The 24,223-nt window shown below is 29.5% G+C and overlaps 3 protein-coding genes across 3 annotated transcripts in view; all 3 read left to right on the top strand.

The window, feature by feature from the left end:
• The window catches only part of LOC129975663 (fatty acyl-CoA reductase 1-like), a 109,682-nt gene that overhangs the window by 16,918 nt on the left and 68,541 nt on the right, over nucleotides 1-24,223 (top strand). The gene's annotated exons all lie outside the window — the stretch shown is intronic.
• LOC129975662 (serine/threonine-protein phosphatase 6 regulatory ankyrin repeat subunit B-like) lies at nucleotides 209-5,897 on the top strand. Its single transcript, XM_056088770.1, has one exon. It carries the CDS (start codon nucleotides 239-241, stop codon nucleotides 5,393-5,395), a length of 5,157 nt encoding a protein of 1,718 aa, XP_055944745.1. The 5' UTR covers nucleotides 209-238; the 3' UTR covers nucleotides 5,396-5,897.
• On the top strand, nucleotides 13,394-17,059 carry LOC129975538 (gastrula zinc finger protein XlCGF8.2DB-like). Its single transcript, XM_056088598.1, has 2 exons — nucleotides 13,394-13,520; nucleotides 15,933-17,059. Exon 2 carries the CDS (start codon nucleotides 15,953-15,955, stop codon nucleotides 17,057-17,059), a length of 1,107 nt encoding a protein of 368 aa, XP_055944573.1. The 5' UTR covers nucleotides 13,394-13,520; nucleotides 15,933-15,952.

Below are 24,223 nucleotides of genomic sequence, written 5' to 3'. Positions count from 1 at the left end.
TAAAGATTTCACTTCACTCACTTCAATCTCTCTTGAAGCCAACTTGAGCTCCATAATGAAATTAAATGTCGTTATGTTTAAAGGTGTAGAAAAAATCCAAAAATTTCTGGATCAATTTTTGTTTATTAATGAATTAAAATCAAGAGAATATTTTTTAAATAAAATTTGTTATTACACAAATTCTCCAGAATGTCTAGAGTTACTTTTGTCTACTCAAAAGAAAAGAGAAGATCACTCAATGAAAGAAGAAGATTTGAAAGAATGTGAAACTCTGATTACGAATTTCAAACAGGAAATTGAATGCAAAGCAAATCGGACTGAAGAAATGTTTCTGAAACTTCATTCTGTAATCCATCGCGAAAAAATCAGTTTAAAACACGCGCAAAATGATTTTCAAACCTTTGTCGGTATATTAAAAGAGCTGATTGAATGTGATTGTGGCGAAAACGATTATTCTTTTGTAACATTAATAAGTCAGTTTCAGGAAAAATTTGAACCTGTTTCACTGTTATCACATTCCGGAAGATTCTCATCTGATATAAAAATAATTTTCCACTGTATTATTACCGAGTTGATGGAAAGTAATTTTTCAAAAGGAGATCGTTTGAATGACGCTATTTCCAAAACACTTCGATTTCTGAAACTTCTTTTCGGTAAAATTAAATGGATTAAAGAATTCAAACAAATGCTTGAGTGCAACAAAAAACCAAATATTGTAAAATTCTTTAAACCAGTACCAGAACTCGAAGATCAAATGGAAATGACACTATCGCACATACTCTCTTTACTCGAAGAAACCATTAATGATTGTTACACAAATAAAATACCCTTTGAAAAATCGGAGTGTTCACATAAACAATTGAAAAAGTTATCCATGATTGAGATGTTAACATTAGATTCGATGACTATTTTAGAAAACTTACCAAATCGTTTAGCCAATAATTCATTCTTTTTAGATAGCGATTACCCAATAATAAACGGAAAGAATTTACGTAATCATTTAGCGCATGGGAATGCTTTGGTTAGCATTGTTTTAGGGGATGACTGCAGAGGTATGCTTTTAAACGCAGCAGAAATGAGAACGAAAGATCTGTTGAAGCCACGTCGGCAGATAGGTAAAAAAATAAAAAATGATCCACAACGCTTAAAAATCTCTCTTGCCCAAGATTTATCGGTTGTTAATGAGCAGATAAAACTTTTTAATGCATTGACTGAAGGTAAAATTGAAGAAGTGGAACACTGCCTTCGTAAAGGAGCAGATATGTTTGCGAGAGATCTATGGTCACAGACTGCTTTGCATTTTGCTGCCAAAAGCCCTTGCCTTCAAGTAGTGAAGCATGTGTTAAAATTCAATTTAGATGTCTCGGCAGTTGATATTAATTTTCAAACTCCTTTACATGTAGCTTCATTGAATGGAAATCTTGCCATCGTGGAATATTTAATCGAAGAATTGAAGGTATCAATAAATAGAAGAGATATACACGGAAGAACTCCATTGCATTTTGCATCTAGTAATGGTCACACCGATGTAGTACGGTGTCTGTTAAAACATCGAGCTGAAGTGGTATCTAAAGATCTTTTCGGGAATGCTGCACTGCATTATGCTGTCATTCAGAATCATACCAAAACTGTCAGCATTCTTTTGGAAATGCAACCAGATGATGATGATAACAAAACATTTTTGGGAGTTTCGGCTTTACATTTAGCATCAGAGAAAGGACATATAAATTTAGTTAGTACTTTATTGAAGAAAATAAATGTCAATAACGTATCTGAGATGTGTTTTGTTCCTGTCCATTATGCAGCGCTAGGAGGTCATGTGGATATTGTGCAATTTTTAATTACAAATGGTGCTGATATAAATGCAAAAAGCTCGAATGGAATGATGCCGCTCCATTTGGCTGCAAGAAGAGGACACTACGCAGTAGTTGATGTATTATTACGGAATGGAGCATACAGAAATACGTCTTGCGCAGATGGTTTGACACCTCTCTCTGTTGCTGTCATAGAAGGTTTTATAGCTATATCAAAACTTCTAATAGAAAACCATGCAGTTGTTGATAGAAATGAAAATTCTTCGCGCAGTCCAATCAATTTGGCTGCTAGATTCGGTCATTATGAACTTGTGAAAATGATGCTTCATAAATGTTATGCTGGTTCTAAGATTTCAGCTCTGCATTGGTCAGCATACTTCGGCCACCTAAACATTATCGAATTGTTGATAAATGATAGAAATATTTTTCAGTGTGGTGATAGTTGCTATACTGCATTACATTTGGCTGCATATGCAGGGCATATAGACATAGTTAACTTCTTGATTTTAAAGGGTTATGATGTAAATGCAAAATGCAACGTGAATCAGCTTCAGGAAAATATTTGTTATGATAAAAATCACAATAAACGACCATTCTTCGCAGATTTGAATATCGGTGAACTCTTGCAATTATTCTCACGTCTTGAAATGAGCTCTGGTCAAACAGCCCTGCATCTAAGTTCCATTCAGAAGCATAAAGATATTGTCCGGAATTTGCTGAAGAATCACGCTAATATCTATAACAAAGACGACACCGGAAAAACACCATTAAGAATAATTATTTCAATGGGTATGTCATATATTCTTATCGAGGAAAACGTACCTCTCAATTTCATTGATTATGAAGATGATAGTCCTTTACAATTAGGTGCAGCTAAAGGAGATCTTTTGTTCGTTAAATACTGCGTTCAAAATAAATGTGATATTAATGCTAAAAGTAGGCCGTCAGACTTATCGGCTCTGGAGTTTGCAGTTTTAAATGGCCATGCAGAAATTGTTACTTATCTAATCGATTGTGGAGCTGATGTAAATACTGTGTCTCGTGACGGCACAACTGCTCTAAAATTAGCAGTTCAAAGAAACAGAAAAGATATTGTGAGTATATTGATCAAAAATAATGCAGAAATTAATGCTGAAATAGAAAGAGATTTTTTATTGTCTGCCATCACAAGTGGGCACGAAGATATGGTGGAATATTTTTTAACTAGGAATCCCGCATGTTGTGAATCTGGAACTGAATGGTATGAATCTCCTTTACACACCGCAGTTCTGTTCGGTCATTTAAATATTGTAAAAAAGCTGTTACAGTTACAGAAAACAAAAGATATCAATGCCAAGAATGAATTATTTGAAACACCACTCCACACTGCAACAATGAACAGTTATTGTGAAATAGCTCGGCTGCTGTTGTTAAATGGCGCAGATCCGAATGTGAGAGATCCATTCTCTCCACTTGACATGGCTATTAGAATAGGTGATTATGAGATGGTAGAAACTCTAATTAATAATGGTGCGAACATTACTCAGCAAGACGCTGATGGCAATTCCACCATTGAACTGGCAATTTTTTCTAAAAATTTAGATATAATGGAAAGACTTTTGGAACGTTCGAAATTCGACATAAATTTAAAAGGCCGTAGTGGTCACACCTTGCTGCATTACGCTGCAATCTCTGGATCCTTACAACTGGTCAAACATTTAGTAGCCAAAGGAGCCACTTTTAACAGTAGAGATTCCTCGGGTGCCAAACCTATACATTTAGCAACATGGGAAGGGCATCAAGATATTGTGGAATATTTTCTAAACGAAGGAATCGACATTGACGACAGAGATTTTTTAAGATTTTGGTCTTTATTGCACTACGCAGCGGCCGGGAATCAGTCTGAAATGTGCAAAGTTCTCATTAAATACGGTTTGAATGTTAACTGTGTTGATGCGAATGGAGACACTCCTCTACACATAGCAGTGCGTTTAGGTAACGTAGATGTTCTACATACTTTGCTTCATTATGGGGCATATATACATCTTTTTGAAGAAAAGATTTCAAGTATTAAAATTTTAGCTGCTTTCATATTTGTTGATAATTTGTTTGCAGCAGCAATGGAGAAAAATGTCTCGAAATTTGAAGCTCTATTGAAAGAAGGTTTAAGACTTTCAAAACTCGGCTACGCAAACATCAAAACCGTCGGAAACATGACTCTTCTCCACTGTGTGTCCTGGAAGGGTTATGAGGAGTTCGTTGACCTTCTCTTAAAATACAATGCGGATCCAAATGCAAGATCAGAAAGTGGATTTACGCCTCTGCATTTTGCTGCCGCCTGCTCACATCCAAGAATAGTAAGAGCTTTGTTACGCAGTGGCGCCATGTTTGATGCTGAAAACAACTCCAAGAAAACCCCAGTCAATTATGCCGCAGATATAGACATTATCGAACATTTGGATCTCTTGAAAGTAATGTTTTCAAAAATTCAAAATAAAGAAAATTTCGTTTCGGATCATTTAACTGATGCAGTTGACTTGGACACCGCAAAAACTCTAATGAGAGCGAAAAATTCAGACGGTAAAACTTTAACTGCTTTCGCAGTTATAAAAAAACACCCAGAGGTTGAGATGTTGAAATCCATGTTTCAGTCTGGCGTCAATATTCAAATTCGAAGAGCTGATATTCTCTACGTGGAAGGGCGTTTAGAAGAATCGTTACAGCAATATAAAATAATTCTGCAAAGAAGAGTCGATCTTTTTGGAGATGAAGATCCAGGCGTCCTTGATATCCAAGAAGATATATCTAAAGTCCTTTTTGATCAGGAAAATTATGATGAAGCTCAAAATATTATTGAAAACGTTTACATAATTCGAAGAAGAATTCTAGGTGACTGCAATGAAGAAACTTTAGTAGCTATGGGGAAAATGGCACTGGTTCTTATCAATAAAGGAAAGAAAAAGGAAGCACTTCAAATGTATGAGGATGCTGTTGGAAAACAGAAATACATACTAGGATCGGATCACGCAAAAACAATAAAATCTGAAATTCACGTCGTCCAATTAATGTGTGAAGGAGAAACAGAATGTGGAACGTTTTCAAAAGCTTTAAAAATGAGCCTGGAAATTTTAGAAAAGCTTAACAAATCCCGCATGGCTGCATCTTATAGCTCACATTTAAAAATACAGGTTGCCAAATTATTGCGGAGATTAGGAAAACCTAATATGGCTCTAGACATATATGAGGAAATTTTTGAAATCCAGAAAGAAACGTATGGGCTATACGATCCTGCAACATCAGATACATTGTTCCAAATGGCTGAGAACCTTTACCTCATAGGCGAAAAAGAACGTTCTTTGAATGCTTTCAAAAAGACATACGAAATTTGGCTCCAAATTCTTGGACCAAACAACAAAAAGACATTGGATTCTCGACTCTACATGGCCCATCTTTTATTCTCGCAAAGGATGTTTGACAAAGCATTTGAAATTTATTCAGGGGATCTTGAAGCAAGGACTGCTGTTTTCGGAGTTAATCACACTGAAATTTTAGACACTCAAGAAAGAATGAATTTCATTCGGTCACATATTCCTTATCATTAGAAGACCAATCTAATATGTAAAGGGAAATAAACAATTGCCTGATCGTCTTAAAATGAAACGATAATTGAAGCAAATGAAATCTAGGAAAACTTCCATGGACTAAACCCGCACCTTTTATTTTATTACATAAAATGCTAAGAAGAATACGAAGTTTATATATGTTAAAATATTCAATTCAAATTTGGAATAGTCCCTTCCTTTCTGCTCCAATTTCATTATTGAATCCTTTAAGTAGCTTGCGAGAGAGAAAAGAAAATAACATCTCTACAGAATGTAACACAATTTACAGCGATTTTATAAAACATGCGCAGTTATGTTTGTCAAAAGGTTGTGGCGTCAGATCTAATAAATATTGCTAAATTGTGAAAATAAAATGCAAAACAATGTGTTAAATATATTTTTAAGAAGTTCTTGTGCTTATTCTTTGGATAACGTGCATAATTAGTCCATTTTTTTGTGTTATCTCAGAAGAATTGTACATCACAATTATTTCCCCCTTATATTATTCGTAGTACATATTTTAAATAATTGTATCATTATAATATATTGTATACATTATTAATTCTTTTTTATTAAAGAAGATTTTGTATATACTGTTTCTATAGATTTAGTTTCTATTATTCAGTTTTATACTGATGATATTCATCATCTTTTTAATTAAAAATATGACAAATATTAATGAATTTCGAAGGAAGTCATACAGACTACAAGTGCTCTGCTTCAATGCAAATCACTGCTAGTTGTGTAAAATTTATAAATACATTGTTAAAATAGAATTGAAATCATATATAATTAGTTTGTGTACAAACTGGAGGCACTTTAAATGCCCGGATGAGAAGCTTCCGTTATGGTGGTTAGCTTTCCAAGTGAGCAAAGTAATGACCAGTTCTATCCTCTACTAAAGGGATTTTACCTTGCCTTATGATAGCTATTAGGCCTCAACAACAATTCTCGTCAGAATGCTGATACGACGATGGGAATTATTTAGATTGCTCCAAATGGAGAAATCAGATTCGCCGAACTTTTATCTACAGAACGAAATGCGATTTCTGCTGATAGCGTTGCTTATCGTATCGGGTATCCTGCACAATAAGAATCGAACGGAATCCATCAGGTTTTTGAAACTTTTATCTTGTAAATAAATAGTCTTTTCATCCGCTCGTTTTATTGAGAATGTTGACTGACATAGAGCCATAAACACATCTGATGCTCAAAATATTGGTGACCAACTCCGCTTTGAAACGTCAATTGCATTCAGTTTCCTGTTCAGAATGACTGGAAAAAAGTGTGAGAGGTTTATTTACATTTATAAGAAGAAGGTTAATAACATTGAATTCTGTTCCGTCATAATATGCTTACTGTGCGGGAAGGGCATTGCCGTAGGCAACTCTATTCACAGATGTTGTTATTTCATTCTTACAGGAGTTAACGTTACGAGTGGTCAGATTTTCATTCTCACACAGGAGAGTTGTGTACTAGTAGTATTTAAGGAAAAGTGATACATGCGATTAACACAGGTACTAGAAAATCGAATGCCCCTATTTTTCCCTGACTGATTGAAACAAAATTTGATAAAACTGCAACTGTAATCTCAAGACCAAATACAAAATTTCATTTCTTCCAGTTACTAAGTTTGGAATTTTCGCGTTTACAAAAGTGCAGACCGTTAAATAGACAACCCCTTGACAGATTTGATTCGAAATTTAATTCCAACAACATTACAGACCAAACTCTCAACTGTCTTGCTATTTACGGTTTGTAATTTTCGTATTCACGAATATTCTTTCAGTTTAGCAGACAGAATTATTCTGAATACATTTCATATAAAAATCGATAGAAATCTACAAATTTTAATGCAAAATTGTAAACCAAATTTCGTCCTCCCAGCTCAAAGCGTATTGAGTTATCGTGTTCAAAGACAGACAATTTCAATAGGATGACAATTCGCATCATGCATGAGGCACATTCAAGATGCGCTACAAACCAGATGGTTGCACTTCGAGCAACATAATTTGGCACTTATTTACTTCTTGGATAGTAGATTCTCGCTAACAAAGAATTCCCAAAATTTTAATCATGTTTCAATTAACTGTTTTGCCTGTATCTGTGCATCGATTTATCGAATTTTGATACTTGTAAGCACAAAATAAACCATTCATAACGATTATAATTAAATATTAAAATTATTTCGAATTCATAGGTAAGTAAAGTAATCAATGTGTGTCTTATTAGATAGTAAAAAAAATAAAACAGTTAAGTGTTTAAATATTATTTGACATGTTAAGAATCTTATTACTTAATTTCAAGCATGTGATAACTGCAGAAAACTTTTTTTTACATGGCAAAACTTATAATTTATACAATTTCATTGCCTTGCAATATTTGCCTCGAATTTAAAATTAAAACATCTTTTAAATATATATCACAAAAATGCTTTTCATTGTTTTAGTTACTATCATTTCTATATACTTGCAATGTCCTGGTATGCTTTGCGTAGTGATATAATTAAAAATAAATTCTTAAAAAGCACACAGAAATGGATTAAACATTATTATAATTTCGGACAAAAAGTTCGAATCTTCTTTTTTTTTTAAATTTATTTTTTCGATACTTTAAGTTACGCATTATTTATACGACATTGCATACTTTTAATTTGCTTTAGCTTTACCAAGCTAGAATGAACAAACAGGAATAAAACCTATCACCATTAAAAGTCCAAAAGATGTTTTATGTATATGTTATGTAAGCTTAAGACATACAATCTTTTCAATCACGATATCTGACAGAATTGTACTCTTATATTGGGTTGTTAAATAAGTTCTGTTTCTTTTTTCGAAAATTAATATTTTATTTATTATTAAAAAACATATGACTGCAAGTATTCTCTACCGCTATCTATTCCTAATCTTCTCATCTTTCAGGTAGCATTTAAATCTTACAAGAGAAATACGACACACCTTTTGAGACCACCTGAAAGTCAATCAATTTTTTTGCATCTTCATAAGAATGGAGAATTGCTCACCCAAGTCATGTGTCATCGATCGGATAAAAAAAATGATATGGCGAGTGAGGTACATTTAAGTGTTTCCAAGATTTTCGCGATTTCGTAACGTACTGCAATTAAGGGGGCCGTTAAGCTGCAAATCTTATCTCTTATCGCATAACTGCCATTTTTTTTTTTTTTTTTTTTTTTCCAATTCTCAGTTCAAGGCATAAAATGTAGTTGATAGTTATCTCCTCTGATGGTTGTTTGATTTTAAAAACTAATAATTATGTATGCCCAATTGATCCAACATATGCAAACCATGGTGGTCACGATTTTCTACATCTAATATTATTGTAATGTATTCATTTTTACTGGCCAATCTCGATATAATGCAAAAAAGAACACACCCTATCTGCCATTGTTCTTATATTGGCATTTGCCGTCTCTCGGCTTCTGGGTTTAAGCAGCCACTGACAATGCTGTTCAGACATTCCTTCGGCTTTCAATCAATTACTGTTTTCCAACCCTCCGAAAAATTTGACAACTTCTAACGATTTCGCAAGTTCCCCTATAGACTGACATGAGTCTTCATTAAGTAACGCTTTCAGTTCTTCGTCCTTAAATTGTTTGGTGCTCCAGAGTGTTTTTAATCTCAGTTTCAAAATCCAGAATCAAAAATTAATCAATGTGAAATAATTTTCCAATAGTTTCAAATTTCCTGTTCATCTATCTTTTAAAGTTCAAGATATCGTAACTTCATTTTTTACTTTCTCGCATGCATAGTATAAAGAATGTATAGTAATCGTCAAAAAATTCGTACTGGAGGTTTTGACGAATCTTAACGTTTCAGACCAACCTGAGTTCGAAAAACACATTTCTGGAAAATGCCCGTCTGACAAAGGTAACTCAAAAACACTCTGAGTAGACCAATGAAGTTTGGTGAATACGGTCTTTACACCAAATTTGTATATTTCTCAGATTTTCAGCAAGCATTATTCAGAGGAAGTCTGCCTGTCCGGTTGTTCGAACATAAGTCAACACGATAACTATAAAATTAAAAGAACTAGAGGGATAGTATTTAGTACACAGATTTAACAACTATGGTATAGACACCTGTCACATTTTGAGCCAAATCCAGCAAGGGGTTGATTGCCTGTCGGTCTGTACTTTCAGATACAAGTAACTGCGATAACTCAAAACCGGAATTATTCAAATATGGTATGTGACTTTGTGACTACAAGCGTAGATTTGGGTCAAATTTCTGTATCAATCGGGTGAGGATAAGGTGTTTAAAACACAAATTCGATTTTCGGATACTTTCAACTGCATGCCAGGGATTAATCACTAAAAAATTCGCCAAAAATGACACTATAGATTCAGTAAAAATGATAAATTCACATCAAAAGTTAATATTTCTTACTAATGTAAGCCAAAGCTATGCGAAGAGTTCAATTTTTAGTACTTTGGCTTTTAAAAAAGATTTAATTAATTTATTGATATTCAGTATTTATATATCAAGCTCATTAAAAAAAGGCAACTGGATACTTGTTCTATATATATAAACAACTATTTTACTTGACTGACAAGCCTTTCATTATTATGTCATTTTGAAGCCGATGCCTAAAAATAAAAATTAGTCTTGTGATTCATTTATCTTACTATTTCTATGAAATAAAATTTGTTTCTTCAATTTTTATGCATCCTGAATCATTATTTATATTTAATTTATTATTTTATTCTATTATTTTTATTTTACTAAGTAAAATTAATTATCTTTTGTGAAAAATTACTTTTTGGCTTTTTACATTGAACCCTTTGGAAAAATTTAATTTAAAAAAAGAAAGCAATTCCTGAGTAAATCAGTATTTCCAATAATCTCAATAAGCTATTTCCAAACTATGATCAATGAACATCAGGCAGATCACTCATCAAAATCCATAATTTAATAACAATTTCTGGTATTTGCATAAGATAGTTCAGTACAGGAGCCCACTATTTGCACACATTTACCCACTTAATCAATTTTAGGGACACCATTGCTTGCTTGATTCTTTATTGTCAAAAAATTAAAAACATTACAAGATAATAATGGTTTATAAAAGCATATCCTTATAAACTGGTTAACCCTTTAATGCGCATATTTTTTCATGAAAAATTTTTTTTCACTTTGTTGCTGCATAGAAGAGTAACCATAAAATTTTAAACGCCCAAGCTGAACTCAGGCTTGCACAAATTTGCCAGTAATTCATACCCAAATCGTACTAGGGATTACGCATTAAGTGGTTAAGCTGCTCAACAATCCATATCATTTTTGAATAGGTTAGAGGTATGCCACTGAAATAATTAAACAGCTGAATCTGAATTTTATAATATTTCATTAAATCAAATAAAAATATATGGATAATATTTTTGAACTGCTTATATTAATAATTATACTTAAGAATTCTAGGCTGTTTATTACAAATGATTAGAATGATTCTGATACAGCTTGATGCACATATATTTAATGAATTGCAAATTCTGTAAGGTAGCATAAGTTTGAACTCATTACAGTTGCACCCATCTGAACAAGATGAGTCACAGTCAGATTTACATTTTCTATCATGACCATGAGGTCACAGGGTTTCTCATCCATACAGAAGAATTTATTTTAAATTATCATGTTTCCTCTGGAGAGGGATTCATTCTCAAGGCAGATTAATTAAAAGAATTTTATTATTATACCTGGAAGATCAATAAAAATATTATTTATAAATAAGTATTAAAATAACTATCACATTAATTAGTAGATTAATTAATTTATTTCTTCCCCACCGTATCAATATCATTATTAGAAATGGCTTACTTAAGTCCTTTAATTATACAGTTCACTTTTTGATACAGCCATTTTATTATATTAATTTTCATATTTTAATTAACATTTTTATAATCAAGATCTTTGTCCAACAAGACATGCAAAAGAGTCAAACAATAGAATAAAAATTGTAGAGTAGTCAGAGAATATACTTAAAGAGATACCACAGAGTATACTTAGATGTAGAGTATACTATATAATCAAATTAAAGAAAATAACTATACTTTTAATTTAAAAAATATTTTATTAAAATATAAAAGAACTTTCCTTTAACAAAATGATGAAAATAAGACAGGAGAATTGGTACTAGGTTTCTAGCCCAAAGTATCGAAACTTGCCAAATTAATATAATAATTATTATAATTTTGAAAAATCAACACATTTGGTGACTTATAAACATACAAAAAGTTATTTTGCACAGTTATATGCCATGCATTTGATTCTCCAGTACAAGCAAATAAAACACTATGGTATGTATATAAGATTGTAACTTTTTTTTCTTTCATAAGGAATTAATAAAGCAAAAACTGTGCAATGTTAAGCATTCAGCATTTAACAAATACAATAATTGTATGTAAAATGCCTTTAATTAAAATAAAAGGTTAATAAATAATGCATATAATGTTATCATTTGAAATAACTTAACTGGAAAACATTAGTTCACCACAATATTATTTAACTCAAATTTTATCAAAATTCAAAAATACATATCTAGTAATACCATAGTACATCCCACATAATCTAGAATAACCAATCAAATCTATGAATGAATGACTAATAAAAAAAGGACAAAGATGGCATTTCCCTATAATAAAAAACTGATTTTAGATTCAGTTTATGCCAGAGGAGGGAAATTTTCTAAGGGTACTGATTCAGCTGTATATTTCATTCCATGGAGAAAATGTTCAAAAGCTAGGCAGAGTCTAGAAAGCAATACATTGCATATGAACTTTTAAGTTTTTGCATGAATTTATTAGTTTTTATATTAGAATTTATAATCTAACACACAAATTATAGAAAGCAAAACCAACATATATTATGTAACCAAATCAAATTAAACCCCATATTTTGTTCAAAATTAGATAGTTCTCCCCCCCCCCCTTCTCCTTTCTTTCCAAACTGAAAATAACAACAGCAAAATTGAATTCAACCACTTAAATCCCCCCCCCAAAAAAAAAATCAGTATATTAGTTGAATGAATAAAATGTCCAAATTATACTTATATATATGTTTGTAAAAAGACAATATAAATGGAGTAACAAGTTTACAAAATGCATAAATCAATGTTCTAAAAATAGTAGAATAATTCAACAAAAAAAAAAAAAAAAAAAAAAAAAAATACTTTCACTACCGAACTTTTGGAGATTTTAAGCTTTGCCAAGACATTACTTGCATCTTGAAAACCAAAATAACTGCAGTAAATTCTTTAAAAATATAAAAGAATACACACAAATTATTCATTCATGTGTAAGGGAAAAATAATATAAATCAATTAATCAGGCAGCAATTTCTTATAAATGGAAATCAATTAGTCATATTATAGTAACATCTACTAAATTTAAATTTTGTAGTGGTTTGGCTAAAAAATATTCAAATGGTAAAACTAACATTCAGTACATTTTTATTTATAATAAATAAATCATTAATTCTGTTTTAGAAAGAAAAAAAGTTATTTTTTTCCCTCTCTCTTTCTCTCATTGATTAATATTTATTAAATTTTAATAAAAAAGATATAATCAGGTTTTTAATGATCATATATATAAATACATATAGATTGATCATATATTTTGGAAGGCTATAAAATAATTTTTCCTTTTTTTAGATATCTGGTTCTGTCACTGAGTAGAGATATAAGTGGAGGAAGCTAGTTAGTTTTCCCTCTCAAAATAAGTATACCCAACATGAATATTCCCTAAAAATTTCAGGCAGCCTCCTCCTTCCTGGTGTTGGGTTGGCATAACATTTTCTAAAAAGAGGTTCCCCCTCTCGTTTTAGGATTATCATCTGAAAATAATGTTTTCTTCTTAACAGCATCAATAGCAAAGTCTGTTGATTTAAAACATATTTACTTTTTTATTCCTTTTTCAGCAATAAAAATTATTTTATTCTTTAAGTATTCTGATTCTTTTATTAAGATAATAATAAAAATAAAAAATAAATAAAACCTCAGACAGTACTGCAATCACATCTTGAGAATTTCTCTTCCCTAATGGTTTTGCTCTTTTTGCTTTGGATTGCAAGAGATGAGGAAAATCAAAGAAAATTGGTACAGCCATTTTTTTTAGGTAAGTGCTTTTTCTTCTTTTTTTTTTTTTTTTTTTTTTTTGATTAAAAGAATTAAGTGTAAAGTGTTTGAAGCATATCTCAGTGTGGTTTGATACAATGAAATTTTTCGATCCCAATTTTGACATCCACAATTTTCTTCTTTCTAGGAAAAAGCTTGAAAACTTTGTTTATATTTTCATTCATTTTTACAAAATAAATTATGAATACAGAATATTTTATAATAAAGGAATATTTATAGCTAGAAACAAGTAATTTTTATTAAAATTATATTCATAACCACAGTAACAAAATGCTGATACAAACTATAAATCTTTATGCAAATTTTTATGTATGTCTGTTATTAAACAGCAAAACTTTTATTGTAAATTACTTTTTTGATGGAGTTTCATTAAGGAAAATTGTCCGACATGCTAAGCATGACTACTAAAATTGCCTTGCAATACTTGGAGACTCCTTGTAAGGTAAAATAATATGAAATGACATTTTGGCAACTTATTATCAAGGTAAAAATACAACAGTAAATGCATAATATAATATATTTAGAGAGTTCAAAACAAAACATTCAACAAATGTATAGAGGATAAAGAACATGAGCATAAACAAACTTAACAATCTGCCTATCAGAATTAGAAATCATTGCCAGGAATGTCTAAAGTTATAAGAAATAAATGAATAGAACTCAATTCTATATCAATACAGTAAACGGTACATTCACATTGTTTAAGAGTGAAAAACAGCTTTTTTTTAAATATTTCTATGACTTAGTTTTAGTTTCAAAAATTTCATTTCCAGTTTCTAATTTTATTAATCACTTTATTCCTAACAAATGTAAATCATTTTTGGTATCCTAAATGCATTGACTTTAATACAAAATAATATTTTTTTAAAAATTCAAAAATTTTATAAAAAATGATTTGGGATTAGGAATGTATTTCAAGTTATAACAAAAGTTTTATTAATAAAGATAATATTTCTTTCTTGTGTACTTTCTTTTAAATCTTCACAGTATCTATTACTTTCTTTTCAGATCTTAAAGTAATTAAAATTTATTAAATAACAATTAGTACATTTAAAGAGTAACTACTACGAATATTTATGAAACTTTACAAAATAACATTTTTAATAAAATATATACTTTACTTTCACTTTTTCATTGGCAAAGATGATTTAATATTATTCATAGTATAATTCAAACATTTGTGATATAAAGATCTAAATATTGGAAATAATAAGGATTTAGTATTAAAATTGCAGTAAAATAAATATCCAATTATTATTGTCAATAATATTTATATTTAAACTTATGTTAGCGATTAAAACCAAAAAAAAGAAACAACATGCTAAGCTTGCAGCCAAGTAAATGCAATACAAAATTAAAATAAAGCAAGTGGGAAAATATAATGTTGTTGTATTGGTTCTAATGATGCTTAATAACAAGTCAATTCAATTAAATATATTAACTAAAATAAATTCAGAAATATTATTCAATGAATATTTATTAAAAATATTTATATTTATAAAATATTTATTAAAATGTTCTGAGATGAATCTGAACTTCAACTAATAAGTCGAAAGTAAAATTTGCAGTGCTGATATATACATAATCTAAATCTTTTTTCATTCATAATTAATGAATTTTTAACACTTTCCAGCAATTAACAGAGATACTAATTTAATTACTCTCAGAGATACTAATTTAAATATTCTAATACTCACGAAACATAATTTTTTTTATATATTTTCAGTTAAATGCTATTTAGAATTCTGCCAAATAACAAAATTAAAATAAGTCATTAACTGTTCCATAATGACTTTCACAGATACTATACTCATTCAAATGTCAGGGTTATATCTCAAATGTTTGAGTACTATTTTAGAATAATTTTCTGCGGCTACAGAAACTATTGCCATTTTCACATGTAAAGAAATTCTTAAAAAATGAAAAGATGATACCTTTTAAAATGAATTTATTCACGAATGTATTTGAACATTATCAGTGGTTTCCAGCTTTTTCTTTTGCGCGTTTAAAATCAAAATAAACAGACTTTGATTGCCACAGCTTAAATGGAAAGTAAATGATTTTGTCGCAGAAATTTATTAGAATTTGTTGTTAAAGAAATATTAAACTACTTAAATTTTATAATCATTTTATATGATAATTATGGCCCTGACTTTTAAAAAAAATATTCAATCTATATTAAGAAATTTTTAAGCAATACGAAGATAACGGTCAAAATTTAAAAACCTATCTCGAAATTATATTAAATATAATTGCAGTCGTACACCTGGCAATATTAAAAAATTTAGGAATCGAATTGTGCGAGTTTCGATATAGCTGAAAATAATTTTACTCTATAAAAGTGTGAATCGTTATTATTTCCGTTTGCACTGCAAATTTTATTATTCTTTAGATTTATAGGTTGCAACTGATATGGTTGATGAAAGCAATCACCGAGGGTCTCAAGAAGGATATTTAGATATTTTGGATGAAGATCTACATGAAAACAATTTATCACAGAGTTTTAAAGAAACACGTAGAGCATGCTATTATGTTTGTGGTATTTGTAGAAAATGGTATGAATCCACAGTTTCTTTGTTGATTCATTTTTCTGAGCATTTTCAGAAGTGTCCTACATGTGAAATTTGTGGAGAAACATTTACAGAAGCACAGGATTATGTTGATCACTGTGCTCAACATATCGGATGTACTTGTCTGGTTTGTGATGAAACCTTTTTCAATACCACAGATTTTGATACCCATGTACTTGAACATAAACTGAACTGTTTTAGGTGTAAATTATGTTTTACATCAGAAGAGCAATTGAAACGTCATTATGCAGAGCATGAAGATATGATTAATTTTCAGTGCGATATATGCTATAATTATTTCAGTTCAAAAAGAAGCTTGAGAATACATAAATGCACACAGCATACACAAACAAAACAATATAAATGTAAACTGTGCAATGAAAAATTTACACAGAAGAGTAGCTTGAAACGACATATAAAGTTTATACATAAAAACTCGAAACCTTATGCTTGTCATTTATGTGGTAAAAAATATTCTATAAAAGGTAGCTTGGAAACCCATTTATTTAATCATGCTGGTGAGAAACCGTATTCCTGTTTGATTTGTGGTCGTCGTTTTGCAGATAAACGTAACTTCAAACGCCATGGTCAGCAGCATGTTGCCATTGAGAGTCTTCCCTGTAAAATGTGTGGCAAAGTTTTTCCCTCTGATAAAAAGCTGAGATCTCATATGTGGCTTCATTTGAATGAAGGAACTTACAAATGTGACATTTGCTCTAGGTCATTTAGCTACAGTAGCCATTTAAAACGACACATAACGCAGCATAATGGTGAGCGGCCGTATATTTGTGGTTTGTGCGGAAGCAGTTATATAGAGAGGTACGAACTGGCTCGCCATTTAAAGAAGAAACACAATTATGAACAAGAAGTGGTTGATAAAATTATAGCAGCGATAAAATATAGTAATAAGGAAGCGAAAAACTATGATGTGGAGTTTCTCAATATTTAAATATTTTCATTTGTTTTTTTATCTATAAAATATATGTAACAAATATTTTAATTCGCATACATTTATAGAATAAATATCTTTCTTTTAATGTTTTTTTAAAGTTTCTCGATTAAAGCTATATTGTGATGAACAGTTCACATATTATTCTTGTTAAATTTTAAAATTCTTGTATTCGGCTGTAATTACTTATTTTTCTAACACTTTTGATAAATCTGATGCAATTTATATTGAGAATGCTAATATTTTGAAAATCCTTTCACCTGAACGAATATTTGAAGAAGCTCTGTAGTCTTGCTAAAAAAGTTTTAAATTATTAATTTTTTGATTTAGAATAGGGCATATTCGAAAAAAAAAAGTCTCCATTGCCAGGTAGAACTAATAAAAGTGTACTATTTTTCCTATAAGCCTATGCCATAAAATTTAAAAACTATTAAAATAAATTTTATCGCTATCTTATTATCGCATTCATTTCTTCTCATCATCGCACAAATTTTATCGCATTTATTTTTAATAGCTCTTAAAAAACTGCTTTCAAAAAGCTGATAATTATTGATTTAAATTTTAGCATATTTTACAATATAGAAATATTTGAGGTAATAAAGATAATTCAACTGCAGAAATTATTGTTGTAAATTTTTTTTTTGGGGGGGGGGAACATATAAAAGAAATATTTCACAGAAAACCACAGTATTTATAAATGTATTTCACAGTATTTTATAAATGCTGTTAGAAAATTATTTTTTATTTGTTTCATGCTATTGTATTTTAAAAATCAAATGGAAAGGCTTCAGTTTAAGTTAGAAAATAGTCACTAATTTTTAGGTTGATCAGACTAATAATAATTTAAAAAAACTTCGCCAAATTTGAATTTCTCAAAGCGAAATTTCACCGAATTTGTCATGACATTTAACATGATTTTAAGACGTAGAAAAAGTTTGAAAATTTACTGACGTATTTTAGTTTTTCTCATCCAATTAGGGACTTTTCATCTAGAGTTAAGGAATAAAATTTAGATTTTCTTAGTGAGCTGCAAATTTGATTCATCACGTATTAAAACTTTAAACCCTATTTGTTAAAAGAAATTAAATTATTTCTTTGATAAAAGTCAAAAAAAAAATTATTTCTTAATTATAGTAATTAGTATATAAAATCGATAAAATCATTTCCTTTGAAATCTTTATTAATAAATATACTCATAATAACTTTTGTGTGGTCTTTTGTTTCTTATATTATCTATTCAAGGAAAATCTGTATAATACTAATTGATTTATTGATAAATATTATTTACTATCAGAAAACTTTATTTAAATATTCTTTTTTTAAACTCAAAAATAATAATAATAATAAATAAAAGAAAAGAAAAAAAAGTGTGATCTTTCTGTGATAACTCATGTAAAAGTAGAATTTATTCACCGAATAAAAAATGAAATCTGATTTCCATGACTTATATACACATTAGAGTAGTTAGAATTAAAATAATTTTGCGAAAACCAAAGAACCAGTCTTTCCACAACAACTATAGTACTAATTTCGACAATTTTTATTTCATATGAAAGTTAATGATAATTAGATATATTATCACTGACCCCTTGTTCTCTGCCACCGTTCATTTTTAAAAGAAATCACAAAAAAAAAAAACTACTTTACTGTACAATCTCTGTGTGGAAAATTTTTGACAATTTCCCGATTCATATCCAAAATAATAAAATGCCTAATTTACTGATTTCCCCAATTTTTATTTCATATGAATGCTCATGACTCATAGATTTGTAATGAAAAGTCGTCAGCTATTTCTGAATCTATTTTTGGAATAAATTGGAAAATAAAAGTTAGATAGAACTCCCACTTCTCAAAAACTGGACCAATTTTGCTAATTTTTATCTTTAATTAATTTCATCAATTCGTAAGCATAAAATCATAATATCTACTAAAAGTAACGATGAAAGTATCTGGATGTCTATCTATGTGTTTACACTATACAGGCCAGACCATTTGTCCTACAGCTCCCTGATTTGACTCATATATACCTGGGGAAGGGGGAACGTAAACCTCAAAGCAATTTTTTTTAAATTTTGATTAGAATTTATTAAATTAAAGCTTAAACTAAATTTGGTGCTTTTCCAAGATAATTTCCAAAAATATCATTACATAAAAATTTAATTTAAATTAAAAACTGTTAAAAATTTTGTAAAAAATGTTCGTTTCAAAGATATTAATATGTTAATCGTGCATATTTTTCCGGAATTTTCGCAATTTTGTAAAAATCAATTTTTTCCCCAGATTTTCAATAATATAATACATTATTGCTATGATATTAAACTATTTTCATAGTTTGATCAAATATTTAATCATGAGATTTTCTTCCATTGTTGAAAGCTAACGAAGAAGGATTCCGTTTAATATCTGTGTAGTTACTTAATATTAAGAAGAAAAAAGTGAGGTTACAGTGCTGCGAAATTTATAAGATGGCTTTTTATAGTGGTATGATATCCTGGAATTGATCGCCATTAGAAAGTTTCAAGTATACAATGATCAGAAAGCATATAAGATAAATAAATAACATGGCTTTAATGTTGGCTAAATCACTTAATTGCAATTAAATATAGCTAAAATCCGCAGCGAACAAGCTGATCACCAAAGGCAATTATTTTAAAATAGGGCTTTCTTTTTATTTTGAAAAGATTCATTTTATAAAATTGGTCGATATGCCAATATCATTATCATTAATTGGTTGCCCATGGTTAATATTAATCAAATTAACTTCATATCAATGAATTTTGTTGAAATATTAGTCTCATCGAATTGTCTAGTAAAATATCAAATTGTGAAAAAAAATATTAGCAATTTTATTGATTGAAGTTGTATTTAATTTTTTGTCCAAATCCAATCCAATTAATTTTATCCAATAATCAAAATTTTTTATTTAATTTTTATTCTTTTATATTAACCGTTTTTATTATTATTTTACTTTTTTATTTGGTATCCATATTTATTTGTTGGAAACAACAAAACTAAATGGTAAAATCGATTTTCGAATACTTATTGCTAAGTGCCAAGTGTTAATCGCCAAAAGAATCGCCAAGGATCAGACGATAGATTCAGTAAAATCGCTTAATTCATGCCAAAGACCAATAATTCTTAACTATTGTTCGCCAATACCATGCGAAGCATTTGTGATCTAACCCAAAGTCCATAATTTTAAGCGGGGAGAGATAGTTAAACTTGTATTGGGAGCATGCGGAAAAATTTTGTAAAGACCATTCCCGCTGGTTTAATTTACTCCTTACTCAATAAAGTAGTCAGAATGTTTCCCTTTTAGGTACAGTTCTAGGGACGGGTACCATTTGCCGATTTTAAGCTAAATTTTTCTCGCCAAGCCTCGCGGACGCTGTAATCTTCAGAATTTTATTTCTCAATATTATGACTATTTTCAAGAGACGCTGGCGACTTTAAAGCGATCTTTAAAGTTTGGCGCCAAATTTGGCGGTATCCGTCCCTAGGATTTAGCTCCCTTTTATTACCGAGAAGAAATAAAACCAGGTGAGGACCTATTGCTCCTTACGATTTTATTTCGGTGCTCATATTTCTTATACATATATTTTTATTTTCTTTTATTCACCATCAAATGATTATCGAATAACTAATGCGGTTGATTTTTTTTTTTTTTTTTGAAGCTAAGGCTCTTGAAAATTAATTATTATGTAAAAATGGTGTTTTTGTAAAAAATTTCATTGTAATTTTGAAGAGAAACTTATTTTCCGACTTTTTGATGATATGTATTTTATTATTGTGATTTTTTGGAGAGTTACGATCTTTAAATTCAAAAGTAAACAAGGATTCTTTTTTTCAGGCGCTGCCATCTCGGAAATTAAAATTCCGTTTCATATATTTGAATATTGGTACCCTTATTGTATGCAAGCTGGGATTACTTATGTATTTTTCTGTAAATTTGATGATATGCAACAGGAATTTATACTTTTAAAGTAGAAAAAGGTATTCATAAAAATTTTAAAAGAAATAATCTCTTTTGGAAAGTTATAGCTATTTTATAAAGGTGAAAACGTTTTTTGAAAACTGAAATTCTCGGCGATATTTTTGAAATTCGGCTCTATGATTGAGTTACGGCTGATGTTATTTAGATGATGATGTTATTTAGTCTGTGATTTGACTTATTCTTACTAAATCTTATAATTTTGAAATAGAAAAATTTGAATTTATTGAAAAAAAATTGAAAATCATTATTTTTGGAATGTTATAACGATTTGGTCGAGATGCAAATAATTTTTTTTCCCTTCCGCTAGAATGAGAGATTGCATGCGACAACGCAACCGACTTAGAAAGCAGTCATGTTTAATAATTGTTTGAAATATTATTTTTTAAAATTCACATCGATTTTGGGGCATACCCTCATCTCCTTTAAGATGCCAGCAATGCCGAAACGTCAATCAAAACGATTAACAAGACAAACAAAACCGTAGAAGATTTACTGTCAGCCATTTTGATTTTTGATTTTGTTGATTTGACACTGGTGGCATCCTCAGAACTATTTCTTTCTTTCAAATTAGTATATCATTATTTTTACTATCTCGTATAATAATAGTAAAGAGAAAATATAGTAATCGTCAAAAAAAAAAAAAAAAATCGAACTCTAGATTTTTGTGTCTGACTCATCTACACCACCTTTTAGACCTTTCTGAGTTCAACAAACACATTTCTGGAGAATGTCTGTCTATCTTTGATAAAGATAACTGGAAAAAAAAATGCATTCACAAAGACGCAAGAATCTTGATAAGTAATATTTACGTAGAATTTGCAGATATCTATCAAATTTCGAGCAAAATCCGTTCAGAAACAGTCTGTCTGTCTGCCTTTTTGATTATAAGCAACACAATAATTACAAAACAAGGAAGTCTAGATGGACAAAATCCGATACACAGATTCAATATCTATTGTGTAGACACCTATCAAATTTTGGGCCAAATTCAACGAAGAAATTGATCATTTTTTGGTCTGTACTTTCAAAAACTTGCAACGCGATAACTCAAAAAAATGACTTAAATATATCAAATTTGGTTTGGGATTTTATGACTACAATTGTGGCTCAGAGTAAAATTTTTGTATCAATCGATTGCGAAAACGCGTCTAAAATCGAAATCTGTTTTTTGGATATTATTAATCATATGCCAAAAACACTCGCCAAACCACACGATATGTTAAATAAAAATGCTAAATTCACGCCAAGGTTAATATTTCGTAACTTGTACGCCAATGTCATTCCAGGCTGTATGTCTATGGAATAATTCCATTATTTGAGAATGTGCGAGAAAGTTTTGGTGAGAACACTCCAGCATGTTAAATCTAGATTCTTAACAGCAACAACAAAACAAACAAAATTTTAATTCACGATTTCAAAGTCAAATTTGATTTTAAAATTGTGAGTTGAAAAAAGAAAAAAATAGTTTTTTTTTTTCAGAATTGCTTAACACAGATTGTGATTCCACCTTTGTTGGCATTTATTATTTTCTTATGGTATATGGTATATATTTGCATAGTTGACCAATATGGATTCAATTGATGACTTATTTGGCAAAACATCTGGAGCTGGCAAATATTTTTTACCTATTGCAGGTCCAAAACATTTGCCAGCTCCAGACAAAAATATTTTATTTAGTAGTAATTTGAAGTCTTATAACATAAAAAATTTCTTTCCAAAATTTAATTCCTTAATTAATGTTTATTTATTTTTTACCGAAAAAAATTTGAAAAACCAATTTTTGAACTTAAATTTTTAAATTTTAATAATAAATTTGTTTTTGTTCTTTACGATTTTAATTTCAGATTTCGGATTTTGGGTTATAAGCATTAGAACAATACAGGTTGAAAAAATTTAATGTTATTTCTTTACGTAATTTATCTGTTTGTATAAATATTGATTGGGATCTACTTTCTTTGCTGGAAATTTGGCGGGGTACATAAGTCTAACATTAATTTGCATTTCTTTTTTTCATAAGACAAAAGAATCGAAAATTTTGACTTGCATATCCCCCAGCGCTCATAACTGTATATATGAGCGTTTGGCTAATAAACAATTTTAGAATAGTGATTTCAAAATTAAATATATCAAACTAAGATTTGTTAGAAATTTTCAAAAAAAAAAAAAAAAAATTACTGTCTTAAATAATTTATTAGATTAGTTACCAATTAAATGATTTATTTAACAATTTATTCAATTGCTTCAGTGTTATTGTTAGTAAATGTTTCATTTAGATCTTTTAAGAAAAACCAAAACATCCTTAAATTTTAGTTTCACTTTTGTAATTAACATCTTAAAATTCAAAGAAATAATGTTATTGCCTTACATAAAAAGCTTCGAATTTAAAAAATAAACAACTATCATTCGAAATGATCCAGTCCAATGAAATAATTTATTGAAAAGTACGTTTATAAAAGAATATAGTATTTATATAATTCTACTACCTTCTCTTTTAATACAATAGATGGCGCCACTTTATTAACGTTAAGATATATTTCCTATGATTTTTCTTAGCGGGGGATCATTATTAGATTTTATTCGTATGTTTTCTATGTTACTGGGCTTTGTATTCCTACAGAATCATTCATCCTTTAATTTTAACTGGGATATTATTGCTGTAAAAGTAGAGACTGTCAGTTATTTTGATTTATTATGAAAATTATTTTGATATACTGAAAATTATTTTTTAACACAGAATTTCTTTTTTTTAGCGATTTTTTTTAATTTCTGCTTTGATTATAATTACTTTACAGCATGCTAGAAAAATGAAGACACTTACTTCCACCGAAAAGTGAGAAGGAACCTTACATCTTGATTTTCTTACAAAAGAATCTATTTATTATCGAGAATTAGAAGTATTTTAAAATAGTTAATTGCTAATAATTTTTCGTGAATAATAAAACTATTCTTGATAATTTATTTTATCTTATAGAATGGGAAAAGAAAGAAATATTAATTAAAAAAAACTTTAAATAAAATTTAATATTAAAAAAGTAATTCACAGGAAATCTATTGATATCATGTCTGCTTTTGGTAATCTGGATTGTTTTTACTATTTCGTTTAGCTTGAAAAATTGAATGTCTCTACTCCATTTGAATTTTTTATTGCATCCGCCTCTAGTAGCCAGCTT

The sequence above is a fragment of the Argiope bruennichi genome, chromosome 7, assembly GCF_947563725.1.
Source record: "Argiope bruennichi chromosome 7, qqArgBrue1.1, whole genome shotgun sequence".
NCBI classification, from domain to species: Eukaryota; Metazoa; Arthropoda; class Arachnida; order Araneae; family Araneidae; genus Argiope; species Argiope bruennichi.
This window is presented reverse-complemented; position numbering and strand designations above follow the sequence as displayed.

Bases quoted from the DNA above. Each gene is read 5' to 3' on its own strand.
- LOC129975538 (XM_056088598.1), top strand. From the start codon at position 15,953: ATGGTTGATGAAAGCAATCACCGAGGGTCTCAAGAAGGATATTTAGAT.
- LOC129975662 (XM_056088770.1), top strand. From the start codon at position 239: ATGAAAGAAGAAGATTTGAAAGAATGTGAAACTCTGATTACGAATTTC.